General features: G+C 46.2%; 1 protein-coding gene across 3 annotated transcripts in view; it reads left to right on the forward strand.

Moving 5' to 3' along the window:
• The window catches only part of SCHIP1 (schwannomin interacting protein 1), a 154,187-nt gene that overhangs the window by 63,541 nt on the left and 68,682 nt on the right, over window positions 1-21,964 (forward strand). The window contains exons 1-2 of one of the 3 annotated variants that reach the window (XM_066600466.1): window positions 3,975-4,078; window positions 5,871-6,455. In XM_066600466.1, coding sequence (XP_066456563.1) covers window positions 5,889-6,455 — 567 coding nt within the window. In that variant the 5' untranslated portion in view covers window positions 3,975-4,078; window positions 5,871-5,888. Of the gene's footprint in view, window positions 1-3,974; window positions 4,149-5,870; window positions 6,456-21,964 lie in introns of those variants that run through there. The other 2 variants (XM_066600450.1, XM_066600442.1) reach the window with 2 other exon arrangements.

Consider the following 21,964-nt stretch of genomic DNA (forward strand, 5'->3'; position numbering starts at 1 on the left):
GCATTTGTTCTGAAAATCTAAACATTTGTGCTGTTCCCACCAAAATACCTCCAAATATATTTAAAAAATAGTCAAAATTATGACACAAATACGTGACATTCAGTGCTTAAAGGGGTTGTCCCGCGAAAGCAAGTGGGGTTAAACACTTCTGCATGGCCATATAAATGCACTTTGTAATATACATCGTGCATTAAATATTGGCCATACAGAAGTTATATACTTACCCCCCCCCCGGTGCTGGCGTCCCCGTCTCCATGGCGCCGACCGAAGCCTTCTTCTCCCTCGATTAGACGCGCTTGCGCAGTCTGCCTCTCTGTCCCGTTGAATGGGGCCGCTCCGGCGTGCTCGCGCCGGAGAGCTGGTCTGCGCATGCGCAGAAGACCTGTGCGGCGCGAGCACGCCGGAGCGGCCCCATTCAACGGGACAGAGAGGCAGACTGCGCAAGCGTGTCTAATCCAGGCAGAAGAAGGCTTCGGTTGGCGCCATGGAGACGGGGACGCCAACACCGGGGGGGTAAGTATATAACTTCTGTATGGCCAATATTTAATGCACGATGTATATTACAAAGTGCCTTTATATGGCCATACAGAAGTGCTTAACCCCACTTGCTTTCGCGGGACAACCTCTTTAAGGACTGGACAGCAGACTTCTTGGTAACCTGTGTTGGAACAGCCTTTTATAATGCTTCCACGACTTGAAGCAACAGTTGTTTTTCTTCTTCGTCGTCATTAGTAAATAAGGTTGAAAATTCATGGTCTTTGAGCCCAACCTCGTTGCAGACATAAGAACCTGAAAGTCTGCCCCAAATAAAGTTTTGTTCAAAGGGAAAAATTAGAGGGTGACTTGCTTTGTAGTTGAAAGTTGAGTATTTTGGGCCACCCTAGCGCACGTAATACAGGCCAACATAGTGCATGTCACATTCTTTTTTCGCACACGCATCCCGCACCCTGTGTGTGCGAAGCACTGTTGAAAGCAATGTAAAGTTAGTTACCGCGTATGATATGTGCAAAACTCACGCGTGTAGTATGCAGTAAAAAAATGCTGTTGTGAGAAAGCCCTTATATAGGGCAAAACTGGAGACTTTGCTCTAATGCACCCAGTTCTAAACATTTAGATTTGAACTGGAGTACGATTTTAGTTGTTTAATATGAGGAGAGTGGGGGAAAGTCTTCCAAGATTCTTTATCTGCATTAGTTAGACTCTAGAATGAGTCATTTTCCCCCACAGCGGAATTTATGTTTATTCCATTCTCTACAGTCAGGCAGGTACAGTATGTGTATAGCAATGTAGAGTCTGAAAAAAGGTAGTTTCTTTACAAATGGTTTGTGTATCTGTACCTTATCACTACTAACAAGTGCGGTATGCGAGCAACGTGCCTCCGCAACACCTGGTTACACTGTAGGTATGGAAATTGTAGTTAAAAGTCGTCTCAAAAAAGTGTTTTGTGCCTTATAAACAGAGTTATGATTTATTCATGTACTTATACTAAAGGTGACCGTACACATTAGAGCAGGGGCGTTACTCAAGGGAGCGTTTACACAGTTAGGCTGGGTTCACACGGGGCGTAAGTGCCGTAAACTTTCCGTGCAGACTTTCTGCACAGAAATTCCGCCTGCGACTTTAAGGGCGCCTGCACACGAGCGGAAATTCCGCGGAAAACAAATCGCGGCATGCTCTATTTCTGTGCGGTGCTCGCAGCCTATCATCAAGAGTGACAGGAGGAGTCCCTTGTCCTGGCACTGCTGTGGTGACGAGGACTGTCACTATGTAGGGACAGTGTGGGGCAATATCACTGGGAGGAGGGCACTATTACTGTGTGGGGGCACTAATTGCGCAATCACAATACAGAGGCACTATTATTTGTAAGTGCACTATCAGGCTGAGCTTATGCAAGCATGTGGTAAGACGGTGCCTTTACTGATGTATGAGCCGGCCTATCACCATCTATGGAAGTATATTTGACAGCGCACGACAGTATATCTCATGCACGCTGTCATTTGCAGTCTTGTTTCTTTTTTTTTTAATCTTCCGCTCTGTTGCTTAGCGTCATTGTGTTTAAATTCCACATATACGCATTTATTATGTGCCCATAGTGAACAATAGTGTAATACGCTATTTAAATTACGCTCATAGGTCGTCAAGGACAAGGGGCATTCACACATGGTGGAGTTACTTTTCTGTAGTGGAAAATGTGCAGAAAATCCGCCACGTGTGAATGCAGTCTAAGGTATTATTTTATTATTTTACTAGACTCTATGACTACCTTTATATGCTAAATTTGATGGGAAGGGTTAATATTATATATCTTCCAACTTGCCATTAAGGGCTCGTTCGCACGGGCGTATTCAAGGGCTGTATAGGATACGTGGAGAATAGAACATGCTGCGACTGATTTCTCCTACGTATCAATATGCAGTGCCCACAGGTGTGAATGGAAGAATGAACGTCCATTGACTTTCATTGCCTCCGTTCACCGCATGCTCCGCTCGTGCGTAATACACGGTGACAAAACGCCCGTGTGAATGAGCCCTTAGAGTGAGACATGTCGTCTTATCAATCTCTGTGCTCCTTTGCCACTAATCAGAAGTTTCCATATTGTCAACGATCCCTCTAAAAGCAATGATATATATAATATATTTGTGCCAATATGTGAAATTTCTCCAAAAGATTCAAAAAGTGAGCCTGCAGTTTACGTCTCCTGACACTAGCGTATTTAGTGAATTATCACGGACCCATTATAGCCTATGGGGCTATGCACATGGACGGTTTTCACGCGAACCCATGGTCCATGTGAAAAACCTCACTGCATGCCATGTTCTTCTCCGGATCACGGACTTAAAGTAGGGCATGCCAAATGCATGTGAATGTGCGGTCTGCCTGTGTATTGGGCAGCATGCGGGCAGGTGCCCGTGTAGTATCCGATGCGAGTTCTGCCCAAACCCTTTGGCGCATCTGGCATACATGACAAGTGTGCCCCTACCGGTCCAATTTTTTTTTTTGTGATTTTCATGCATTTTCACGATCTTCATGCGTGTTTTGTATCTTTCTCACTCATGTAAAAAAAAATGCACAAATGTACAGACTGCGCACTTCTTGCTTCACTTAGTTTGTACCAGACGGTACTTGGACACTCCGTCCACGTGCGGTCCGATGCGCTAAACACCGCACATCATTTTGTTTTTTACTCAGGCTATGAGGGCTTTTTTACACGGGCGTGTGTGCAAGTGCACTCGCCGCTACGGAGCGTGCTTGCGCATGAACAAGGTGGATATTTTTTTTTTTCCCCTAACCTTTCAAGCTCCGCGCTATTTCACACGAGTTAGAAAAAACAATGGGGAACATGGTTTCTGCCCCGTGTTTCTTGCATGTAGGAAAACAACATGTGAGCAAGATAGGGCAAGTCCTAGCTTTCCTTGGGCGTAGTATTAACGTGCGAGAATCCCAATAGTGGAAACAATTGAAATCAATGCTTTCGTTTTGCCGTTATGCGGTCGTGATTTTCAAGCTCGCGTCCATATACGCATATACATTGAAATGAATGGAAGCTATTTCTGTCCATTTTTCAGTCAGAACCGCCGGTGTACAAGTTGCCTTTGGAAGCCATTGTCTGGGCAGGGTGTAAGGACTTCTAGAAAGGAACCTTGTACACTTCCCAGAAGCCTTCCACTGACTGCTGCAGCAGGCTGAATGTACTGTGCTTCTCCCACACCTCCCTACAAGTGTAATGTACACGACAGAGGACGCTGCACACTATCATTAGTACGTCCTGTCGCCGCAGGCTCGGGTTTCCCCTCACGACCACCATCATTTCTACATGAATAGGGGGTTTGTACGTAGGTAGTGAGGGCGCGCCCTGATTTAGCTGTGCCCTTTCTCCACTAGATGTCGCTGTCCACCAATGCAGCTACGTAAATTGCGCAGTTAGGCAGCACTTGGCATCCCAATCACAGCCGGCACTTACGTAGACTCCGGAATTCCTATTCCCGGCTATGTGCGCAGTGACGTGCGGGGAGTGAGGAGTTTCCGGAGCTGTGGATGTGCCGGGCGGCGCCGGGATGGAGGGCTGAGGATTCTGCGGGTGAGGAGGGGGCGCTGCAGCTGTGTCACACAGGGATGAGGGGGTACAAGCTGCACACTCCGGGCATCAGGTATGGGGGTGCTGGCAATGCCATGCCATACTAGGGCTACCACTACTTTTTTCACGTATAGGCTGTCCACCTGTAGAAATGTGTATGTACAGTATATACATGTATGAGGGAGTATAGGGGCAGCTGGGCAGTATGGCATACATGCTGCCCTGCAGGTGTTATGTGCCTCTGTGGACAGTAATCCTCTAAGTACCAAATCTTCTCTGGAGGGATTTCCTATTCTGCTGGCTTCCATACTGGCCTGTAGGGCAAATGCTATATGTGCCAGACCCTACGTGCCACCGGCGTGCCCTCATGCAGATTGGGAAGATGGGGATATGGCACAGTGGTACCCAAAGAATGCCTATTCATGTCTGACAAGGGCTTAATGGCCGGTGCCATAGATACATATCTGTTATCACCTTGTCCTTGTCATATATTACATGGAAAACTGAAGAGGCGCTATATATACTGATATATCCTTGGTGTATATTGCTCATTCTGTATTGGTTTACAGAGCTTTTATTCTTTTTTGCCCTAATTAATCTTGCTCATGTTTTAATATGTGCTGTTCATGTTTACAAATTGTCAAACCTACATTGTTTTATGTGTGTGCACATATATATATATACACATATACATATATATATATATATATATATATATATATATATATCACTACCTATATATTTATTGCAGGAGGTTGGCACTGCTGTCAATGGTTGTGCTGCTGTTTATGGCAGCCTGTATTCTGCATGTGGAGCAGCAGACATGGGCTCTTATAGCTGCTTTCCCCCCCGACGGAATACCCCACAACAGCGTTACGGAATACGCCCCCCTGCGGAATACTCGCCACCAAAACCAGCCCCGCTAATATGCGGATATGGATGCAAATTGGAAATTGGCGGAACTCTGCTGGCAATTCCATATCAAAATCCACATATAGACGTTTGGATTTTGGTGCGGAATTCCAGAATGGCGCATACTGCAACATTGTTGCATGTAGACGTGTGCTAAAGACCCTCTTGCACTGCAAGATAAATTAGAACGAGCATTCGCCGAGCAGTAAAATAGCGATTGTATATCGTTCGCTTGAATTGGTCAATTACCATACTTTAAGGCCGGATTCGCACGACCGGATTCCTATTGCGGAATCCGTGATCGGCGTCTGCACGGAGGACCCGCAGCAAATCTCATGCATCGAAAAGCATGTACTTTCGTTTTTTCGCTCACACTCGCGGATATGAATGGCGTATTCTGCGAGCCGAGTAAAAAAATTGCAGCTTGATGTTCACCTTTAAATGGTGCTGGAGTAATGACTATTGATTGTGCCGCTCTTCTGCGTATCTACGGATTATAGATCCGCTTTTAGTTCTGTTTGCTGTAGGAAAGGGCCGTGGCGAGGAGCCAGCGTGAGCGTCGAGAGTTGAAATTTACAAGAGCAATTGAGCAAGGTGGTAATTATGATGAGGAATATTAATATTGGGCACACTGCTTATTATCACGCCGTCAGCCGTGTACGGTATGTAAATGTGTTTGCTGGTTGTGACGGCTCGGGGAGGGGAGGAATCTTGCAGCCTCAGGGGATGGATAGTCTTGCTGGCAGTTTCCAGTTGCTTCATGTTTTCCTTTCACTAGAGAGCAAGTATAGACAGGCTGCTTGGCGTTGGGCAACGTAAACTTATCTGTCTTTCTTCTCTCCTTTCTTCTCCCCTTGGCATGCTGGCTAACGGTGACCTGCAGGATTACAGAGAGGATGGCATGGATTTAGGAAGTGATGCTTGCAGCCGCTCAAGTTCGGAATCCAGCTCCAACAAAGTGACCCCTTGCTCGGACTGTAAGTCGTCCCCCAGCCTGGATCTGGCTGCCCTGGAGGATTATGAGGAGGAGGACTTTATGGTGGACAAGGTGAGCGATGAGTGGGAGGATGAAGATGAGGAAGAAGAAGTTGGTGGGGATGATGGCTTTCCTAAAGACAATTGTTTTTCAAGGACTGTCACAACCAGGAGTTTAGCAGAAGAGTTTGAGGACATTAAAGGTGGTCATCTGTCCGCTACCAATGGAAACCCCCCGCATCGGCACAAATTAAATGGCAATTTAGTAACTGGAAAACCCCCAAATAGAGTGAAGCACAGCCCCCCCAAACCTCAGAATAACACTGTCCGGGGACCTCCAATGAACTCCTTTGTTGGTTCCGGTGGCCTCATGAGGGAGGAACCTCAGCTTCCCACAATGGACTGGGAGGCCTTAGAGAAGCACCTCGCAGGACTACAGTTCCAGGAGCAAGAGTCCCGGAACCAGAAGCAGGCCAGATCAAATTACACATCGGTAAGACTCCTCCTTCATTCATGCTCCTTTTTTTGCTCTACCAAGAGGTTTCTGCGTTCCCGGCAGTGTAACGGGTTTGGTGGCACTTGTGTCCACCTGGTCACTAAAGGGTGGCCATGATGTGTTCTAATTAATTTCTTTCTTTGAATTTGGTAAGAGTATGTCTTACCGCCTTCTTGGCAGATCTGAGGCCAATCCATGGCAAAAATGTGCATTCTCCATGTTTGCACTGCAACGTATTCGCTGATTTTTTTTCTGCTTTACGGCTGGGCTCGCATGACTGTATTGGAATTGCGTATTACGCGGGCTCTGTTCGCCCATGTGATACGCTGTAGCGCTTAGGCAATCATTTACATTGCTTTACGCAGTTCCGCTTGCATTAGCGTGTCGGAATTGCGTAATCTGCAAGCGCAAATAGAATTCAGCCTCTTCTATTTTGCCACGTATGAACGTGTGATAGAGCCCATTGTTTTCTATTCTCACATATATACCTGCAGCCAATACGCAATTACATTGTGTATTGTATGCGGGTATATGTGTCATCACTAAGTGAGGGTGCTGGAAATCTAAACAAAAAAAAAACCTGTTGTACTGCGCATGACTGCTTGCTTGAGTACGTGCTTACGCACAGTAGAATTTCGCAGGGTTGCGGCCGGGTTCACAGCTGTGGGAGTCCTGCGGCGTTTTACGCCGTGTGAGCCCAGCCATAGTGGGATTTTCTAAAACTGCATTTATTTGCATTAGACCTTTTTCAGTCTTTTCATGATTTTATTATTTTTTTATTATTTTTTTTGTTATTTTTTTAAAATCTATTTCAATGTTTTCTGGCAACAGATACATATGTGTTTAGGGGCCCTTTTACCCAGAATAATTACCATTCAGTTAATCGTTGGATTGTGATAATCATCCAGTGTAACCACAGAAAAGGATCAAACGATAATTGAACGATAATTTATTTACTTTGTTTTATGCAGGCCAATTGATAAATCCACCCGTGTAATCAGGTAGTCGTTCGTTCGTCCATCTATGAACCACTGCCTGTTTACTCAGGATGGAGGTAGAAATCTCCAGCCCGCACCCCCTCCATCCAGGGAGTGATTCGCTCCTGTGGGCGAGCACATCACCGATAATCTTTGGGATTACCGCCGGGCATTTAAAGGGGTTATCCAACCCTGTAAGGGTTTTTACCCACTAGCGGGGTTTTTTAACGCTGCGATATCGCTGCGTTTTTTTTTTCAATGGGACTTTCTAATGTTAAAATCGCATCGCACAAAAATTGCAAGTTTTTGCATTTTTTTGTGCGATGCGATTTTGATATTAGAAGGTCCCATTGAAAAAAATGCAGTGATATCGCAGCATTAAAAAAAAACTAGTGGGTAAAAGCCCTAAAACTGATGGCCTACCCTCAGAACCAGATCGGTGGGGGTCTGCTGTACGGGATCCCTGCTGATCAGCTGACTGAAGCAGCCGCAGTCCTCGTAAGAGCACCATGGCCACTACAATGTTTATATTTGAGCATGATCGCGCTCCAACTGCAGAATGCCGTATTACTGATAGTGGCAATTCTGAGTTCTCCAGGCTTGAAGTGAATTTGGCAAGCCCCTCCAATCAAGCTGAATGGTGGGGTCCAAACAGATAAGATATTTGCATTGCGGAATCCAGAGCGGGCGCCTACCTCCGGATTCCGCAGCAAATGCTGCCCATAAATGTGCTATGGAAAATCGCTTTTTTCAAGTCCACGATCCACGGCTCTTCCACAATCATCATTGCGGCAAGGTCGTGGAATCCACATCATCTCCTAAGGACGACATGGCATAATCCGTGCTACACATATGCAATACAGATTATGGAGAATCCGGAGGGGTCAAGGCGCCCCCCCAGAGACCCCATACTTGCCTCCGGATCCGCTGCCCGACGTCCCGCATGACGCTTCGGTGCGCATGCGCAGTAGAGCGCATGACGCGCCGGCAGAGTCATGTGGCTCGGCTGGCGGTAGGCGGGGAAGTGTTTTCACGCTATCTTCCGCTGTACTACAGCGGAAGATAGCGTAACGGATGGCTCCCATTCATTTCAATGGAAGCCATCCGCGCGTACGCCCGTGGCAAAATAGAACATGCCGCGAGTGAGTACGTGTGATTTCACGGCGCGGAATTCCACTGTGCAATTTCGCACCGTGAGCATTGCGCTATTAGGTTCAATTAGCCCTTAAACTTCCAGCCATTGTCCCATGTATAAGGACCATAAGGCTGCATTCATACTGGGTCTGTATATCCCTCCAGCCTTTTTGCCCTGGGGTTCCTACTGAATCACCAAAAACAGCACTCAAATAAAACCATAGGCTTTCATCACTAAGGCCGACTGCACATGCCCGGGAGCTTGCAGCAGAATGCGACCCTGTGTGCAGCCGGTATCCGCATGTACCTGACCTTCTTCTTCTGTACTGCAGATGGTCATGCACAGTACAGTTTTGTTTTCTTTTTTAAATCCCTGATTTTCCCACGTCGTCGCCAGGTGATGATGCGGGTACCTGCAACCTTTCCGCAATGTCATTGACTTCAATGGAAGCCGTCTCTGCAGAGTCCGCACTGAAATAAAGCATGCTGTTATTCCCACCCATCTCCCAGAGCGATTTTTGCTCATGTATAGGAAAAACCGCTTTTCCATACCATCCTATGGCTGGTACTCCCTGCAGAATCTGGAGGTGGATGCCCACTTCGGATTCTGCAATGCAAATCCGCCCGTGTGTGTGAGCAGCTTTCCATTCCTGTTTTGTGTATGTGCTGGATGGAATATCGTAGTCGACTACACTAGTCTCTCAAGCACAAATGACAGAAAAGAATGGAAACCTGCTGAAACGGAGGCCAAAGCTGCCAGCTCTAGTTCTGTTTTAGTCATGGAAGCCTGCAGTTTTGTCTCTGGTCGACCCCATACTATAAATATATATATTTAATTTTCACCCCCAAAAAAATGTTATTGGGTGGGTGATACTACACCTACTAACCACACACTGCAGTGACTAAGGAAGGGATGGGTGACACAGCAGGAACTTCTTTACACTGACTAAACACAGGATGGATGACTATGGAAGAGGGAGACCACGACAAGAACACAGCAGGAAATTAATAAGGCTGAATGCACACGGGCGGCTTTGCATTGCGGATTCCGCAGCAAATACGGCCATAGCTTGCTATGGCAAAACGCAATTTCCTCTACACGAGCGGAAATCATTTGCGATTTTCCGCTCATGAAGAAGAAATTGCAGCATGCTGTGATTCTGTGCAGACTCCACACAGACGGCTTCCATTGAAATCAGTGGAAGCTGTCTGACCCACAGCCCTTTCGCAATCATCATTGCGGAAAGGTTGCGGGATCCACGTCATCGCTTAGCGATGGCGCAGCATTATCTGTACTACGCATGTGCATCGCCGGCACATCCACAATATAGATAAGAAGAAATCTGGAGAGGTACGCAGGAGTTACCGGCCGGGCAATTGGATCCCACATGCAGAACCTGACCCAGCCGTGTGCATACGGCCTGAGGGCTTATTCCCACGAGCATATATCGGCCGGCTGATATCGCTTCCATCTGAGCAGCCCCATCCCTCCCCCCACGTCCACTCACCGTCTCTCTGCCTCTCTCCTTCCCTCCGGCAGTTTGCAATGGGAGGGGGTGGGGCTTAGCTAAGCTCCCGCCCCTTGTCCACAGCCAGAAATGGGAGTGGGCGGGACAGAGTGGAACTTAGCCCCGCCCCTCCTATTGCAAACGACGGAGTGGTGGAGAGAGGCAGAGAGTCGGTGAGGGGGAGGGAAAGAGAGCACTGCTCAGACAGAAGCGTATCTAGGCTGGCAGTGAAAATGCCAGCTGATATACGCTTGTGTAAATAAGCCCTAAGGCTGGGTTCACACGGGACGGATTTCCAGCAGAATTCTCGTGGATTGGCCGCACTGCAAATCCACGAGGATTTCGCTAGAAAACCGCAGCTGTGGGTTTTGGAGCAGCTTCACCGCCTGTATTTCCGTTGTGGCCATCTCTCCCCATAGAGAAAAGAGAGGCCGCTGCGGAAAAAAAAAATTGACATGCTGCGTCTTTAATTTTCGCACCGCATGGCCATTTCTGCACGGTTAGGCCACAACGGATTGGCCGTAGCGGGTGGACAAGATTTTTCCAAAATCTCGTCCACTTTGCTGGCTAATCCCGGGATTAGGAGCCACGGGCGGAATTGTCCACACGGAAAATCCGCAGCAAATCCGTCCTGTGTGCCCCCAGCCTAACACTACACCGACACACTTTACTAACAAACAGATGTGAACAGCAATGGTCTCCGTGCTCCCGGGGAGAGTACCTGCACACAGGGGACGCCACTATATTCTTTGTCTGATTTGTGTGCAAGTACTTCAACTCAATTACTGCTGATTTTATTTTGGAGGCAAATGTTGTTAAATGTCACCGCTGCTAATAATGATAAAGGTGTTAGCAGCTATTTATAAAGTCCTGTATTGCAGTCCTGTGCGTCCTCCGCTATGTTATGTATAACACATCTGCTATATTTAAATGCCATATGGTGCCCCGCGCCAGACACCACTTGGCTGCCACGGGGGATTCTGATGCGGTACACAACAGGGGGAGCATACTGATGTAAAAGGGTCCCCTACACCCCTCCGTTCATCTTGTCTTTCCATCGAGCTGTCAGCTATACGGCGTAGAAGAAAATCCAATGAAACATCATTTATTCATCTCCTCCTCTACAAATTGCAACGTTTTGGCCACGTGGGGCCTTTTTCATGCCACAAAGCAAGATAAATTTATCTTGTCTCGGTCTGAAAAAAGCCGTGCGTGACTGAAATGTTGTAATTTGTAGAGGAGATGAATAAAGATCAACAAAATCCCCTTTACTTTGCTGCTGTACTTCCTGCGGAGAGTCATTCATGACAGATCCCCCCCCTCTGTTTGACCCCTCTCTTCCTATTTGGTACAAGTTTACACACATGTAGGACGTAACCCTTTGGAGACTTGTTTCTTATGGTAGAAGCCAGGCAGGTGTAGAACTTTTAGGCTGGGGTCACACAGGACGGAATTCCAGCAGAATTCTTGCAGAATGCCCGCACCGAAAACCCACGAGAATTCCGCTGGAAAAGCACAGCTTTAAAACCCGCGGCCTTTAACAGTTCCGCCCTGTGTGAACCCAGCTGTAAAAACGTACTATTGATCTGAACCACTTGCTGCTTTTCCGAGTGACTTTATATGATGATTGTATTTATCTGCCATCTGTGTTTATTGCGGTACCAAATATTTGTGTATTTTGGACCTGTTGTTCATTCCACATTTCTATAAACCTGACTATTTTGTGTAGGTTGTCAGTACTTCAAATACAATGGAAAAGGAGATTGTTACCATATATAACTTTACTACCTGCCATTAACGCAGCATATAGCTAGCAATGTGATTGGACGCTGCACTGAGATACTGGATATGTATGTTTTATCATTCTCAATATGTTTCAGGGATTTGTAAGATTTTTAAAGAGTCACTTTTTTAGATCCCTGTCCCCCTCCCCTCACCTGATTGCCTGTCACACTCTATAGCCACTTCTCTGTAGTATAGCCCCCCCCTTCCCTGTCAGATTCTTGTCAGGCACCATCTTGATGGTGAGAAATTTTTACTTTCACTTTCATTTTCAATCAATCCCATGATGCATCAGCACTGCATTAGTTAAGACTATACCATTTTTGCCTGCAGGGAGGACAGTTTTTTAATTATCATTACCTTTTTATATTCACCTAAATAAGCTATAGACCATAGATATACAGTTGGGAGGATGAGCTGTGATCTACTCTATTATAACTGTGTGGCAGGAGCTGTGTGATCATCATCAGTAACTGTCATAGGAATGTCTGTGCCCCCATCTAAGCACTTTCTGTGAAAAGAAATTGAATTTATAAGCCCAAAGCAGATCTGAGCTGGTCGGAAATGAGATCACATGACTATCTGAGGAGAAAGCGTTTGGAAGTTTCAGACAGAATGAAGTAACTACCCAAAGAAACAGAAGCTGCCTTATATATACTGAGGGGATAGCTGCATAGTGAATTTTTAAAAATCCTTTAAACACCACAGGGCGTTCATTTATGTCCTTGGTATGCAGGGTTTATATGGAGCAGGATCGTGGGCTGATCCCGCTCCACACAAGACTAGTGCCGGCTGTCTGCGATAGCAGACACTCACTTGCAACAGCCACGATCAGTGCTAATGCTGATTGCAGCTGTTAACCCCCTGAATGTCCTGGTCATTGTTTGTGGGTCCCAAATGGCCCCTATCATACTGTTGCCATGGCAGCTGGGGGCCTTCTGAAAATGTGGTAGGATGTAATACTGTGGTATTGCATCATACTGTATGAGCGATCAAAGATCGCAAGTTTAAAAGAAAAATGTAAAAATAGTTAAAAAGGAAAAAAAGTTTAAACAAAAAAACATTTACCATGTATTAAAAAAAAAAAGTCTACTTGGCATTGCCATCTCCAATTGTTTGCTGCAATTTGTAAGCTGCTCCATTGAAAACTACAACTTGTCCCACAAAAAGCAAGCCCTCATGCAGGCTGCCGGACACTTGTCATGGCCGACAAAGCATTCAATGATTGGCTCTGATTGGTGCATCGAGCGCTGGCTCTGATTGGCGGAGCCTGCTGACACTCAGCAGCCTCAGCCAATCAGAGCAATCAATTTCAATCCCCGTCACTAGCAATAGATGCTTTGTCGGCCATGACAAGTGCCTGGTAGCCTACCCGGAGAGTAGCGACGGGGACCCACACAGCACCGGCTCAGCTAGGTGAGTATTGATTTATTTTTGTTAGTGCTTGTGTTTAGCCCTGCCAAAAACGTGATACCAAACTGTGCCACATTTCAGCAGCGCTGAAGCCGACACACGGCTGAAAATGGCCAAAGATAGAACATGCATCGCTGTCAGAGGGCAGCGTTTTAACGCTTGTATGAACAGCCCAATTTAAATGAATAGGAGCGTTGTACAGCGTTTAGCGCAGCGCTGAAAAGGCAGCACTAAACGTTTTACAAAAACGTCTGTGTGAGGGAGGCCTAAATCAAAAAAACAAAGAAACACACACACACATCCTCCTCGTGGCCTGCTCTATGAACATCATAGTTTTTATGATACTCGTAGGTGATATCAGGTTCCATTTAACCCCTTAACTACAGAGGGCATACAGTTCCGTCCTGTGTGAAGGGGGATTGGGAGCTGATCCGGCTCCATACAATATGGGTGCCGTCTTTTTCTCACAGCCGTCATCCGCTGATCAGCGCTAATGCTGATGGCGGCTGTTAACACTGAATGCTGCTGTTAGTTCTAAGTTTTTGAAAGTGGGGATGAGAAATTGACAATGGAAAAAAAGGGGCGCGTCACTAAGGGGTTAATACCCTAATTCTAGTTTCTTTTTGTTAAAGGGGTTGTCCCGCGGCAGCAAGTGGGTCTATACACTTCTGTATGGCCATATTAATGCACTTTGTAATATACATTGTGCATTAATTATGAGCCATACAGAAGTTATAAAAAGTTTTTTACTTACCTGCTCCGTTGCTAGCGTCCTCGTTCCCATGGAGCCGACTAATTTTCGCCCTCCGATGGCCAAATTAGCCGCGCTTGCGCAGTCCTGGTCTTCTGCTCTCTTCAATGGAGCCGCTCGTGCAGAATGCCGGCTCCGTGTAGCTCCGCCCCGTCACGTGCCGATTCCAGCCAATCAGGAGGCTGGAATCGGCAATGGACCGCACAGAAGAGCTGCGGTCCACGGAGGAAGAGGATTCCGGCGGCCATCTTCACCGGTAAGTATAGAAGTCACCGGAGCGCGGGGATTAAGGTAAGCGCTCCGGTAAGCTTTCTTTAGGTCCCTGCATCGGGGTTGTCTCGCGCCGAACGGGGGGGGGTTGAAAAAAAAAAAAACCTGTTTCGGCGTGGGACAACCCCTTTAATGGATAGTATATTTCTTACCAATATTCTTAAGAGTTTTCATTCTTGGCTAGATAATCCCTTCTTGTGTGTATAGATTTACAACTGAAAGGAAATTCAAGTCTTTGGAAGGAAGCAAACCCATTTCCCCAGAGCTTGTACAACTTGAACTTACAGGAGATTTGTCGCCAGATTTATGCTGCCCTGTTTGTGGGCATAAACCAGTGGCAGAGAGCCTGATTGCACGGCGGGTCACTATAGGTGAAGCGTGAGAGCAGCATGTAGTCCACACAGAATAACGCGGACTACTTCCTGGGTTCACACCATAGCACTTGACTGCATTTGTTTGTAATGACTGCAACAAACAAACTTTGGCCGCAGGACGGACTACAACACACAGAAGCTGTGGGTGCTTAAATTACACAGTAAATATGCATGTCGCATACACATTCGCTGCTTACTGCGTATTACGTGTCTAAAAAATGTGTATAATACACAAACCACATATGTCAATGTTAGTCAGCCATAATGCGCGCTAGTGTTAGCTGCTGGTGCTCCTGTTTTCCCTACAATTGCTGGGCGGCATCTATGAGCGCAGGTTCCTCCTTGCAATTGGTGCTATTACAGCTTTTGTAATAGCACTAATTGCCAGCAGCACTTGCGCTCACAGGTGCCGCCCAGCAATTGGCGGGAAAATGCTAAAATACACATTTAGGTGGCATAAATTGCCCCTGAAATGTGTCCGTAGCCTTTAAGAATCCGACTCTTTGTATTACCGCTGGCGTGTATGACTTGTGTTATATGGAGTGATTCTATTTCACATGAATGTGGATTGGCTGTTCTGTCTGTTGTATAACGGCTTGTGTAGGCATGACGGCGCTCATTGGGGAATATGAGAATACAGGTGTTAATTAAAGTAGCAGGCAGATTGACGGCAAGTGCTGTAGTCACGGCCTGGGGATGAGGATCTATTGGAGTCAGACTTGGTGGGAGGCTTGTGATTAGAAGGTAGAACAATCGGCATGTCCATCTTACCGCAGGAACTATGGAGGAGGATAGGATTATGACACCTTTCCTGTAGAAATGGCATTGTTTCTGTGCTGTATAATCAGTGATCATATGTACCAGGGAGGGGGATGATCGGCAAGGTTCTCGGGACTAGAGCTAGTAAACTATAGGCCTTGTACAAAGCGTTTCATTCTCAGTTACTTAATTACATATACAATAGTTTTCTAATAAACTCCTAAACTGTTACTAAATAGCTCCCTTTAGGAGTGCAGAGATTTAGGTTAATAGGAGAACATGAGGGGGAGGCTTGGACTTCCATCACTACTCTCACCAATGCTATTGCAGTAGTCATTTATCAAAAGGGGTTACAAGAACCTCAAAAAGTACCTTCTCTTCTGCTACAAATAAAGTGGCTATTGCTGCCCTACTCTGAGTGCACAGCATATGAAGAGCTCACAGGAGGGAGGAGGTCATTAGTTGGGGATCAGTTTCATCTTGGACAGCACAAGGATGAACAATGAGAGAAGGAATGTGGTTGGGGAACATCAAAGGCTCCATTAATCTGTGTTACGTCATCACAAAACCACCTGGAATCCCAGATTGTAGACATCACAAGTGGATTTGTGACTCCTGCTCAAAGCAGAGCGGACTGTGAAAAGTACCAATTATTCTATTACCTTTGTGCTGTATTCGCTCCCCGTTCTTCATCTGGAAGTCTAGGCTGCGGCTTTAGCTTTTACTTGTTCTAGTCTAGTGTTTCTGATTGTGATGGATGTAAGTAGAACCAATATGTGTGGCTTTGGTGTCTTAATTAGCAAACCCTCTTCTAGTGGCCCATTAACACATAACGATTATCGCTCAAAATGCGTTCAAACTAACAAATCTGAGCGATAATCGTTCAGCAGAAACGAAAAAAAATGCTCACTATTGGTTCACAGTTGTTTAGCGCTGATCAGCAAAAAAACGATCGCTGAATCGCTGGCTTCTCATTGCATGTAAGGAGAAGCTGAAGTGCTGAGCAAGAAGCCAACAGATTCTCTCAGGCCTAAGCCCTCTGCATGAGTGCTGACCACCCTAGTGGTGGCGTCAGAGCTCATGCAGTCGTTTACCTGACTGTTGGCCCGTGTAAAAGGGCCATAACTGTACTGTATGTTCAGTAGTGCTCCGGACTTTAAAAAAAAACAAGCTAGGCATAGGCTGGGCAATTAATTTAATTAATCATTTTGCTTGTGCACAATTCTAACTTTTGTCAGAATCGCGAAATTGAGATTAGCCTTTCTCCCTATAGGTGGGGCTAATGGGCTGGGGGATAAGTGGGGTTGTGATGGCAGAAGTCGAACAAGAGACGGGGACCTGCGAGGAGAAGTGCAGAAGACCTGACAGCGGCTGTTGGGTGATGTGTTTTTTATTAAACCGTATTTTCATGATTTGCAACAGAAAGGAAGACTCCATGGGGAAACATGCTACAAAACCTTGCAAATTGCGGCAGTATTTAGCAACCCGCAATTTTTTTTTTTCTCTCTTTTTTGCCTTCCGGGTTAATATGAAGGAACCCATTGGGAAGCATGGGCTTCACATACATACGATTTGTAGCGCTGTCGCATCGTGAGAATTGTGCGATATTGTCGCCGGGCGAAACCGGCCTAAAGTTCATGCCCCATTTTTTTCTATAAGGGAATCGCATACACAGCAGTTCCTTGAGTAATACTGATTCCGAATTGTCCCATTCAGTTCTGATAATCAGTATATATGAAGGAATTCTATGGCACTTTAAGCTTGTTTAGCAAGAAGAAAAAAAAAGAAAATCTCGGATTAAAATCACGTAGAGGTTGAAAAAAATATAGAGATTTTAGTTTTTGGACAAATTGCCCAGCCCAACCTAGGAGCCATTAGATCCTAAACTGCAAGTCGAAGCATGCTGCGATTTCTATTCTGCAAGCTGAGAATCGCTATGATTCTCCGCTCATGGACGTTGGGCTGCGCTTTCCATAGCTAGCCTATGGGAAGCTTTTCATAGCGTGATCCGCGGGCGATTTATCATTGCCCGTGGACAGGCAGCCTTACTGTTCTGTACTGCAAACCCATCTAGAGTGCCTTTCCCAGTGTAATCTAAAGTTAAAGTAATCATCTATACATCTAGAGTAGGGCATCCCCCCAGTATACTATATACAGGGCTATGCCCTAGTATACACATCCAGGGCCCCTCTTCCTTGCTATATAGTAATGACATCCAGAGCCATCCCCACACCACAGTATAGTAATCCCATCCAGAGCCACCCCCATTCTCACATTGTGGTAATTGCCTACCCCCTTCCAACAGTATGGTAATCACCTCCTGAGTCCGCCCCTCCATTAAAGCGACCTTCTGGTTTTGGAGTAAAATTCTTTTCCAGGACTGAAGGGGGGGGGGGGGGTATATTACTTATTGTTTGATCTTCTGTGCCAACATCTGTCCAATCCGAAGGTTGGGGATCCTGTTTTTTCCGTTAAAGATGGCCTCTGCAATTCTCTATCTTTCTAATGCACACTGTGCACTGCTGTCTGATTGGCCAGCACTGAACACATGAGCAGTTCTGGCTAATCAGAGATCAGGTATATTCATTGGTAGTCTAATAGTACCAATGTGCTGTGTGGATTAGGTGGTCTGAAGACAGCTAAAAATGGGATGTGGAACAAGCAAATCAGAGGGGCATCGGCACCAAAAACCAACATAAGTGCTTTGTCTGGTTTCAGGACAAAAATTAGTTCTGAAAACGGAGGGTTGCTTTAACCCCTTAAGGACCAGGTTGTTTTGTACCTTAAGGACCAGACACTTTTTAGGGATTTTACCCATGTGGCGGTTTTACTGCTCTATTTTTTTTTTCCTTTAGCTACCAAAATTATTTTTGCTGCGTTTTTTATATTTACACTAAAATAAAGTATGGAAATGGGTTCCTCTATTTATTTCGGACGTTTTGATATATAGTATGTATGGTTTTGGTTTACAGGGCGCATACGGCGACGGTTTTTGTTGGCGTCTGCTTTGTGTTATTCTCTTTCTTATGTATGCATTGTTGTTTTATTCTGTTGTCTTGTTTTACTTATTTATGTAATCGTGTTTTTTACTATCTATGTCCCCCATGACGTCATATAAGACCTCTGGGGGACACTCACTTTTTTTTTTTTTACTTTATTTGACATTTTCCCACTGTAGCTGGGGCGTCCATAGGAACCCTAATTATAGGGGAAAGCAACCCCTGTGGTGACATTAGTCACCTGCAGAGCTGCCAGGGTCTAGTCTGACCCTCCAGCTCTGCAGTAGCAGGGAATCCCGGGAGGTCACATGACCCCCCGAGGCTCCCGTACTGAAAGTACATGTTACTTTCACTTTCCCCAGACAGTGCTCAATGAGCCCTGTATATCGGGGAAGCAGAAGGCAGGAAGGGTTAAAAACCCCTCCTGCCTTCTGCTCCGGGTTATCAGCTGTCACTAACAGCTGATAACCCGACTGATTGCAGAGGCAGGAGGCTTAAAGCACCGCTGTATTTTTACGATCGGTGGTCCTCTAAGCCTAGGACCAGCCGCCGTATATATACAGTGGCTGGTCCTAAATGGGTTAATAGGAGTTGAATGCCACACACTCCTTCTCCCCCCATCATATTAACATGAGCCAAGTGCCATCCTCCGCAGTAATCGCTGGAGCTGGCAGCAGTGCAGCTCACACTACTTGCTTGGCCTCGGTGCAGATAGTCCGCTCTGCAGCTCCTAGTAGGCAGCTTGTGCGCCAGCGGGTGGCTTATCTGGCAGGTGTGCAAGCTTTTACACATTTCAGCTTGCAGACTTGTGTCCATGCGGATCCTTCCTACGCATGTTTATGGAATATAACCACAATGGCCTACAGATAGTAAGGGCTCATTCACACGACCATATCCGTAAAACCGGTCTGTGTGAGCCGGCAGAGACCACATACAGGTAGCGAGTGTACTGCGCGTGCCCACGGATCTCCCACAGACGATCATGCACAGTGTGACTGTGTTTTTTTATAAGGGCTCACGCTGCATAGTACACAGAGAAATAGAGCATGCTGTGATCTATTTCTCGCGTGTATCTACTCGCAGTGTTTACACGCAAATGTGAACAGATCAGTGAAAGTTTATTGACTCCATGCAGCCGTAATACGTGCCGAAATCACGGATATGTGAATGAGCCCTAAAAGTCTTTACTTTCAAGGGCTGCATTTGCTTTTTCTCTCCAATAGTATAACACTCTAGACACGATTCTTAACTTTAGGGTACTTTCACACATAGTAAAAAATTTACAAAAATTCTGAAGTATTTCTGCATTAATTACATTGGTGTAGATTTTAACTCAAAATTAGCTGCGCCTCTGCAGATTTTGGCCTGCCGTTCGTTTCATCCCTCAATCAGCAGCCCCTCACCCAGCAACCGCTACTAGGCACCAACGTCCGCATCACCTGACCGGCCAGTGCAGCGGTTGGTAGTGGTTAGCAGGTGAGGGATATGTGGGCTGCTGATTGCGAGATGAGAGGAGCAGTAGGCCCAAATAGGCCGTGGATCCGCAGCTAATTTTGAGTCAAAATCCGCACCAATGGTTTTGATATGAAAATGCTGCGAATTTGGTCACCGACTTGTTTGCTGCAGAAAATCAGCAGCATTTCTGCTATGTGGGAAAATACACTGATTGGGACATTCGTGATAGTTACAACTAACAGAGAACTATCAAAGTACTAACGACCACTTGTCCGTGAGAGTGTGTGCTCCGCCCCTGATCACATGACAGTGATGTCATCACAGGTCCTAAAGCATATATATAAATACAAACCTTGACAGCTGCCATGTGCTCACAGGACCTGTGATGATGTCACCATCATGCAATCAGTCACATGGTCTCTGAGCACCACCCCTGATCACATGATGGTCACGTCATTGCAGGTCCTTCACGTTATTAAAAACCTGCAGAGCCAGACAGCAACCATGTGCTAACAGAACCTGTGATGATGCCATCCTCATGTGATTAGTTATACTGTCTCTGAGCTCCGCCCCTGATCACATGACTTCATTGCAGGTACTAAACCAGCAGAGCCTGATCACATGACTGTGACGTCATTACAGGTCCTTCATCCTTGTGCACTGAATGAGGGATTACAAGCAAACTACATTCCCCACAAACCTTTGCAGCCCCAGTTGCTGTGGATACAGCAGTACTCAGTCTGGCAGTTTGTATCTGGTTGTAAGACAGCTGGACACCTGTGTGGAGACTCAAATAAATGGCACCTCACAAATGTACACATACATAGCTGGCAGTACATATTGACTAACAACATTGGAGTATAGTCCTTCACCACTAGCTTCAGTTTCAAGTGCTAACGCCGCCAACACCAGCCCAGCCTTCATCTAATCGTGAACCGTTGTCCAGTGTTTGAAACAAACCGTCGCTGTTGTGCAAACATGTCACCACAGAGGGTTCAAGGCCGCCATGAAGCTAATGCAGCTTATATGACACAGCGAGAAGCCATGATTTTACCTCAGCCACCAGCTGATGTTCGTAAAACACATGCAGCAGATATGCGAAAGCTACGAGTGAACATGTCTCCTCAGCGAGCTGCTGAAGTTCGTAAATCACTGTTTGCATTGTTCTGGAAAATTGTAAATAATGCCAATAGCTTACTATTTCCACAGAAATATTTGTACCAATTCCATTTCTTTAGGCCTCCCTCACACGGACGTTTTTGTATAGCGTTTAGCGCTGCTCTAAACGCTGTAGAACGCTTCCATTCATTTCACTGGGGCTATTCACACAAGCGTCAAAATGCTGCATCTTCAACGCTGCACTTTGACAGTGATGTATGTTCTATCTTTGGCCCTTTTTTAGACGTGCATCGCTCATTAAAATGAATCGGCAGTGGTTTCAGCGCTGCTAAAAACGTCGCTCAACTTGGAACCACGTTTTTGGCAGCGCTAAATGCCAGCGCTAGCTGCTAAACCTAAAAAAAAAAGTAATACCTAGCAAGCGCCATCCGGGTCCCCGCCGCTGCTCTCCGGAGCTCTGGGCAGACTGCCGAGCACTTGTCAGCGTTGATAGACCATCTATTGCCAGTGACAAGGATTAAAATCCCTGCCTTCAGGAAGAGAATGCTCCGATTGGCTGAGGCTGCTGTGTTAAAAACATAGCCAAAACGCTGGCAAAATGCGTGACAGCGCTGCTGAAAGCACAATAAACCCAGTGTTAGACGCTGCATTTCTGCTAATACATGTGTGTGGGATGCCTTACAGTGTAATGGTGCATCACGCCACCAGAAACACTGGTTGTATCCCTTTGAAATGTTCACAGGTTTAACCCTTTCCAATTCACTGTCTCATGTCTTCCAACATTCTGATTGAAGCCTGTACAGCTCCGATGTCTGAAGACTTCCGGCAGGGTATTCTTACTATATATTATTGGCCGCTCTGTTGTCGGGGCCTCTTTGGCATGTCACATGCCGCAGTACTGGCTCTACCCAGCAGATGGCGCCATTGTATAATGGCAGAATGAGAAAGCCCCCTTAGGAAACCCT

This window comes from Eleutherodactylus coqui, chromosome 1 (assembly GCF_035609145.1).
Source record: "Eleutherodactylus coqui strain aEleCoq1 chromosome 1, aEleCoq1.hap1, whole genome shotgun sequence".
Taxonomy (NCBI): Eukaryota; Metazoa; Chordata; class Amphibia; order Anura; family Eleutherodactylidae; genus Eleutherodactylus; species Eleutherodactylus coqui.